Source organism: Rhizophagus irregularis, chromosome 32 (assembly GCF_026210795.1).
Source record: "Rhizophagus irregularis chromosome 32, complete sequence".
Taxonomy (NCBI): Eukaryota; Fungi; Glomeromycota; class Glomeromycetes; order Glomerales; family Glomeraceae; genus Rhizophagus; species Rhizophagus irregularis.
The window spans coordinates 309,643-317,895 of NC_089460.1; the positions used below are offsets into that span (position 1 = coordinate 309,643).

General features: G+C 27.4%; 2 protein-coding genes across 2 annotated transcripts; one reads left to right on the plus strand and one right to left on the minus strand.

Moving 5' to 3' along the window:
• Positions 1-3,263: 3,263 nt before the first annotated feature.
• OCT59_022861 (uncharacterized protein) lies at positions 3,264-4,049 on the plus strand (the record flags this gene model as incomplete). Its single annotated transcript, XM_025311912.2, has 4 exons — positions 3,264-3,461; positions 3,554-3,664; positions 3,735-3,905; positions 3,969-4,049. The coding sequence occupies 4 exons, from the start codon at positions 3,264-3,266 to the stop codon at positions 4,047-4,049; spliced, it is 561 nt and encodes a 186-aa protein (XP_025167162.2).
• A 3,868-nt stretch (positions 4,050-7,917) lies between these two features.
• Positions 7,918-8,253, minus strand: OCT59_022862 (uncharacterized protein; the record flags this gene model as incomplete). The annotated part of the gene is made up of 1 exon (XM_066150404.1): positions 7,918-8,253. The coding sequence occupies one exon, from the start codon at positions 8,251-8,253 to the stop codon at positions 7,918-7,920; it is 336 nt and encodes a 111-aa protein (XP_066006442.1).

Here is an 8,253-nt window from a genome sequence, read left to right on the forward strand (position 1 = left end):
TTGATAATACTAATTCCACGATAAGTGAGAGTAATACCATTATACAAAATCAACGTCAGCAAATTTCCTCAACACGAAAAAACCGCAGCCATACAATATTTTTTTTTCGCGTAGATGGTGATTTTGCCTATTGTAAAATTTGTGAATCAAATTTTGCCAACACAAATAAAAGAGCTTATGGCTATAGTCAGAAAGGTGGGAATACAACTAATCTCATAGCACACTTAAGAGATAAGCATAATATAACTAAAGATAATTATTCAGAATATCTGGATGAACACGAAGAGGTATTTCATTTTTTAATTAAGTCATGTGATTATGTCATACAAAAATTTTTTTATAAACTATAAATATTATCTATTAGCCAATTACTGAACTCGCAAATCATCTTTCAACAACATGTTCTCCTAAACGACAAGAATTAATCACCAGAAAAGTTACTGCTTTTATTATCAAAAATGTTTAACCTTTATTTGTATTACAAAATCAAGCATTTCAAGATCTTTTATTAACATGTGAACTGGGTTATAAAATTCCCTGTGATAAATCTATTAAACAAATGCTTTTTTTAGCATACACATGGAGTAAAAACAACTTCAATCCTTATTACAAGATACAGCAGTAACAGTACACCTGACGACTGATCTTTGGACATCTAAATCCCGACATGGTTACCTTGGTGTGACTGCAACATGGTTAACTGCGGACTTTGAGTTTCAAGAAACTCTATTATCATGCAACCACCTTCCTTATCCTCACACTGGTGAGGTTATTTGTGAAGAATTATTTCAAATATTAGAAAGTTGGAATCTGAAATAAACAGCTTTTACAGTAGCAACTGACAATGGAATGAATATGGTAAAAGCAGTTCGTTTATTAACAGAAAATTATTTTGACCAAATTCAACACCAGTCTTGTGTTGCACATACTTTGCAACTTTCAGTAATGGAAGGTTTAAAGCAATGTAAAGCATTCCATCGTCGAATAAAAAGTTTACAGACCTTTTTTTGCTTACCTAAACAGGCTGAAAGACTTCATTCAGCACAACAACAAAATTTCCAAATAAATTTATCTGAAAATGAATATATGAATCCACTAGAAGTTTTGACAGATGTCAAAACTAGGTGGAATTCTACATACTTAGCGTGGAAATGAATTCTTGAGTTACATAATTTCATGAGAAATGTATCTACAGATTTACTCTCAAAATCTGACCGAGCATCTCAAAAAGAAGGTGAAAAGCTAGAACGATTATGTTTAAGTCCAGATGAAAAAATGTAAATTTATTTATTTTTTTAGACAAATTAAATTCTTTCATTAATGTTTATATATTTTTAATAATAGATTTCTCCAGAAAATGATTGTCACTTTGGAACCTTTTAAAACTATAACACGTAAAATTAGTGGTGCAAAATATCCAACATTAAGTCTTGTTATTCCATATATGTATTTACTTAAAAATAATTTTGCACCAAATGAGAAAGAAAATGAAACCTTAGATACCTATTTTAGTTTAATTTATGGATCTAATGGTGAAGAAGAGGATTCTGATGTGGCTAGTGATGATGAATATATTCCATCAGGTGGAACAAGACAATATTGGCAGCATTCACATCGTCAATTTCACCACCAAAGACGTGGAAATACACGAAATAGAGGTCAGAGTCGAGGTCGAGGTCGTAGAAGGGGTGGTGCATCCACATCTCATCCAGTTGAATCAAATTTGGATGATATAAATACTGTAGAATATTTACAGCCAGTAAATACTGAAGGTTTATTGCAAAAAGTTCGTGCTGCCATTTTTTTATCTTTAGATGAGCTTTGGACAGTGCCATCTAATATTATGCTTGTTGCAACATTTCTGGATCCCCGCTTCAAAAACTTTGATTGGTGTAATGGTAATGGTAAGGATGAAGCTAAACAATTAGTTCAAGAATTGTATAATGCAAAAAAGGACTTTCTACCTCGAAATAGTATCAATAGTATTATAAGCTCTTCAGATGATGATGATGATATTTTTAAAGCACTAAAAGTTAATAAGGAAAGAGTGCAAGATGATGATGAAGTGATGCTTTATTTGCAACAAAAACAAGTCAGATTGAAGGATGATCCATTAAAGTGGTGGTCAGTTAATGAGATTACTTTACCAATTTTAGCTCAAATTGCAAGAAAGTATTTATCCATCCCTGCAGCATCAGTACCTAGTGAGCGTCTATTCTCTGATGCTGGCAATCACATATCTGCTAGGCGGACCCGATTATCTCCAGAGTTGGTAAACAAAATGTTGTTTTTAAAGAGAAATAGTGATATTTTTGATATTTTTCCTCCATTAAATTAGCCTAGTAGCTATATGTAACTTAGGTTTCTGTATAAATTTTGCTTATTAAATAATAAAGTGATATTTTTGTTGTGCAAATAATCAGCACTTAAAATCATTCATTCAGTTATTTGCGAAAAATAATTGTATTTATATAGTAAAATGATTTAATAATTAAATTTTTATTTTTCATTATTTTTTTCCATTAAATATACATATTATTTGTAAAATTTGCAAATTTGCTAATCTAATTTTTAAAATCTATATAAAAATGATCGGATATATTAAGCATAAATTTTCATTAATATCAAATCAGTTTGGACATCCGGTTGCACTCGTTTTAAATGCAAACCGGTTTTTATAACATAAATCCAGATTAAACCGAATCATTAAAAAAACGGGTAGAACTGGATTTAAAATCGGATGGTGCATCTGGTTCCAAACTCTAACTACCACCATTCGACTCATCGTATTGAGATAAATCTAATAAGCTGTGTTTCATTTCTCTATGATCACTGGATGCTGAGATATATAATAAAATGTATTTTTTTTAATTTTGTAAATGAATTTTAAAAAAATTTCTTCATTTTTATTAAAAAAATGTCTTTAAACGAACCCTTAAAAACTTTTTAAACAAAAAACAATTTCTATTAAAAAATATTTCAAGTGATTTTTAAAATAAATAAAAAAACTCTATTAAAAAATATCTTAAAAATTTCTTAAACAAAAAATAAAAAAAAACTTTAAAAAATTTTAAACGTATATAAAAAAAAATTCTAATATCCGTTATATAAAATGAAAATCTTACTTATTGTAAAAATCATTATTGTTATACAAATAAAAATCTGACTTTTTGCGTAACTGCTATTTGGTTATACAATTTCAAACATATGACTTATTAAGAAATTACATAGTAAGTTTATACAAAATTGGATCCCAGTATTATATGTATTCTTCGGGGTCCTCTGTAACTCCTATAAGTTATGAAAGAACTTCAAAGACGCCAACTCCCATACTTAGTCCAATGCAAATTGACCTTGATAGAAAACTTAATTATTATAACGATAATGATGACGATGATGATGATAATAAAGAACATAATGATAACTGTGATAAAGTGATAACCGTGATAAAAGTGATAACTGTGAGCCTTTACCAAAACCATATATTGTAGAGGGTGAACGTTACTTAACGGTGAAAGAGTTTAATTACGCTATGAATGCATTAGATGGAAAGGTAAACACCATCTACAAACTATGTCGATATATTGGAGATCAGCAACAAAAAAGTATTCAAGATACGCAAAATGTTGCAAAAAGTAATGTATTAAGCGATGATTTCTGGAATGTAAGTTAATTAAAAATTATCAACTTGATTTTAATCTAAAGATACTTATAATAACCAAATATCTTCACAGAGCGTTTATAAAAATGTAGCTAAAGAACTTATTCTAATGACTTTATATCCTTCGGATATAGAGTACCAAAAGGCTTTAGAAACATATTTATTTAAACATGCAGATTATTATATTAAAAATATTGGGCAAAATGCGTGGATTTCTTTATTTTCAGATAAGTTGTTGGCAGAAGTATGTGAAATATTAATAATCGTTAAAAAAAGGTATTTTTTATATTTATTTAACTTTTTTTAGATAAAAACAAAATGCAGAAGCAGGAGAATTGATTTTGCCGCAAGTATTAGGAGTGCCATATTTTCCGTCTTTAGAGAATAGCGATTGGAACGTATAGATAACAATGCTCCTTCTATGAAGATCGCTGAATGAAAATAGAATCAAAAAACGCGTAATGCGTTTTATGAACTTTTCAAAAATCACGATATTCTAACGAAAATTGGCCATTCAGTTTTCAAACAGTATAGGGATAAAGAACTTCTTTTTACGCATTGTGCGTATATTCTATCAATATGTGACATCTTGTTAAATCCCAATAGCTATAGTATTAAGTGTAATGACAAGTCTGTTACAAAAAGAGTCGAATTTTTTCTAGTAAATAATTTTCGCAAATTTTTGCAGTTCTTTTAATCTTTTAATATTTTACAGATATTAATCTATAATTAATTAACAGCAAGCATTTAGAAATAAAACGCAAATAACTCCTCGTATAATGGAGGAATTGGCCGAATGAGAAGCAAAAGAAGTTAGTCAAAAAACTGATCAATACAAGTCAGCAGTCGCAAAAGAGAGCAGCGAATTGGTAGAAAGTGAAAATTATGATGATTTTGTAAGTTAAAGTTATTATTTATGTTCGATTATACACTTAATTGAATTATTTTACTAAGCTAAATCATCATTTTTTTTTAGATTAATAATCTAGATTCGCAATTTCCTCAGGATTAATTGTATTTCTTTGGAATACTTTAATTTTTTTATAATTTATATTTTTTTATATTTTTTAATCGTATTTCTTTGAAATACTTTAAATTTTTTATATCATTTTTTTATATTTTTTAATTGTATTTCTTTGAAGACTATTTCTATTTGTACACTACGTGTGTATAGTGTTCTAATTCGTCAACCGTCTATCCGTTTGAAATTCGGATATCCATCATTCGTCAGATAAATCTGATAGGTCGGATAACCATTTTGTTGACGGATCGGATGACGGATTGAGATCGGATGAAGTCAGATCATCTGTTGATCTGAAGCCTATACAGTAGTTCAGGCCAACTTTTAATTCTGGCCAGAGTTATATTCCATTTTAGGAAATTTATATTACACAACATTTTAAAAAGGAAAATTTTATTTTTCAGAAAAAATAATTTTGCAGAACGGCTATCACCAAATATGGAAATAATCGGCATAGCTGTGAATTATAATTCAGGCCAGGATTATAAATTGGCCTGAATTACTGCTGATCATGTGAAACAGATTATCTGACAGATGAACCTTCGGATTCAGATTCAGATTCAGATTGTTCTTGACGGATGACGGATCAGATGGATCAAAATTTTCTCGGATGACGGATGACGGATGATCTGCAGATTGGAACACTACGTGTGTAAACACAGGTCACATGATTATTGTCATTTTTCCGGTGATCTGCATAAAAAATTTCCTATTTAGAAATTTGTGTAATGCATTTTCATTTTTACTGAGAAACAAAATTGCCTTTTTTGGGTTGTATAATGTTACTCTAATTTCTAAAATTGGAAAGTACAGTAATTTTTGGCTGAAATTATAAATTTGGCCGAAATTATTGGACATGACATATAATATGTGACAAATAAGGTTTTTCCTACTGAAAAAATTCTAAGTCCCTAGAATAAATAGTAAAAATGGAAAACTATAGGGGTGTGACATGGGTGATAAATTATCCCTTAAACCGTTTTGGGGCAAATTTGCCCACAATTTCTAAATTAGAATAAATGACGCTATAAATATTCTTTAATTTTGGTCAGATCATCACATAATTTTGTAGACAAATTGATCTACATTCTGGCCATAAATTGTATGAGTTAGATATGCGGTTGATCATTAAAATTGGATGAGAAATTAACTCGCAAAAATAGTATCAGAATTTTTATATAATAAAATCTAGACTTTTCTTATCATATTTTTTCTCTATTTGAATATTAATTATAACTTTTTATTTTCATTATAAAAATTTTGCATTATAATAAACAAAATAGAGATAAAAAAAATTAATTTTTATAAGTATATAATTAAAATATATAATAAAATTTTCATTTAGGTTCTATATAAAGTCAAAATCCTACTTATAAACATCAAAAATCATATTAACAAAAGTTGTTTCTCATACCAAATTCTACATGTTTTATTAAGCTTTTATATAGCTACAATTAATTATCAATGAAATCGTCAAAGTTAAGTGCAAAGATTTTAAAATTTTGTGATTATCTTAAAATACAACTTTTGACCAATGGATAATTTTTGATTTTCTAATATATAAATTTATAAATGATAATAATTGCTGCACAATAAATAATTTAAACTATTTTGAAAAAGAATTTTATTAAAATTGCTTTATTTTTCATAAAATTAGATGAAAGCTGAAATTTAATAAAATTGCGAGCAAATTTACCCGCAATTGCTTACGATTTAAGGGATAGTCATGTGATACGTGTTTCGCACACTAGTGTATATTAAGAAATTATCTTCTTTGAAATACTTTAATTTTTTTTATAATTCATAATTTTATATTTTTTAATTGTATTTCTTCGAAATACTTTAAATTTTTTATATCATTTTTTTATATTTTTTAATTGTATTTCTTTGAAATACTTTAATTTTTTTTATAATTCGTAATTTTATATTTTTTAATTGTATTTCTTTGAAATATAATTTTTTATATCATTTTTTTATATTTTTTAATCGTATTTCTTTAAAATACTAATTTTTTTTATCATTCGTAATTTTATATTTTTTAATTGTATTTCTTTGAAATACTTTAATTTTTATAATTTGTATTTTTGCGCGAAATTTTACGTTGCTTTTTTTGGTAGAAATAAAGAATTGATTATGATTAATTAATATAAATGGATTATAAATTATCATATATTATTTGTATTTTATATTTCAATTTATTTCAAAGGTTTTTTATTTAAAAATCTGTGCAGAACTTTGTTATTTATAAAATCTGCGCAGTTTTTTATTGGATTTTTCCTCTAATGTTTTGCGCCAGGATATAAGATCTGTGCAGATATAATTTCTGAAAATCTGCACAGATCTGCTCCCCAAAAAATTTCCCGATGATTTGTACTAATTATTTTAAATTAATTCAAAGATTTAATTTTTGAAGATTGTCGCAGAACTTTATTTTCTTGAAGTTCTGCGCAGAAATCATAAAAATTTTTTCTTTGCAGTATCGCACCAGGGTATAAGATCTGTGCAGAAATAATTTCTGAAATCTGCGTTGTCACCCCCGTCTGCCACCCGGCGGTAAACAAGGTTCCCTGCTTCTGTTATATGTGCTCTCAGCGAAACATTAACATTCTTGCTTGATTTAGTTTTATTACTACTTAACTTTCAAATTGCGATAGCTCTCGCCACGATATTTCATCCATTATCTTCTTTCAAAATACGATAGTTCTCTTTACAAAAGTTTATATTTTATTCATTTCATAATTCTTGTTATGACATTAAATTCACCATGAATTTGTCCAATTAAAATTAATTAAGCGAACATTACAGTAAAGTTTAGGGCGAACCTATTACCTTTAAAATAACATTACGCTTTACTAACAATTAATTAAACAAAATTACTTTTTCATCATAAGAAAATAGTAACAAAAACAATCGAAACAATTAATTTTCATATAAAGGGTATTTTATTTATTCTTCATGAAATTCACAATTAACTAATTTACTTAAAGTTTTACATCGTATCTGACGACTGTGGAATTCACCTCCCATTCCGCTCCTATTTAAACCAACTTTCTTATTCTTTCTTTTCTTACTTCTTATTTCTTTCTAATATTTTATATGTTATCTTTTATGCGCTATCTTATATGCTATTTATATATTATCTTTTCTAATATGTTATACTATTTTAATACGCTATCTTTTCTTTAAAATAAAATAATCTTTCAAATATTATATCGTAAAGATCCATCTTTTGTGGCTATGCTATCTTTTCTTTAAAATAAAATAATCTTTCGAATATTATATCGTAAAGATCCATCTTTTGTGACTGTGCTATCTTTTCTTTAAAATAAAATAATCTTTCAAATATTATATCGTAAAGATCCATCTTTTGTGGCTGTGCTATCTTTTCTTTAAAATAAAATAATCTTTCAAATATTATATCGTAAAGATCCATCTTTTGTGGCTGTGCTATCTTTTCTTTAAAATAAAATAATCTTTCAAATATTATATCGTAAAGATCCATCTTTTGTGGCTGTGCTATCTTTTCTTTAAAATAAAATAATCTTTCAAATATTATATCGTAAAGATCCAT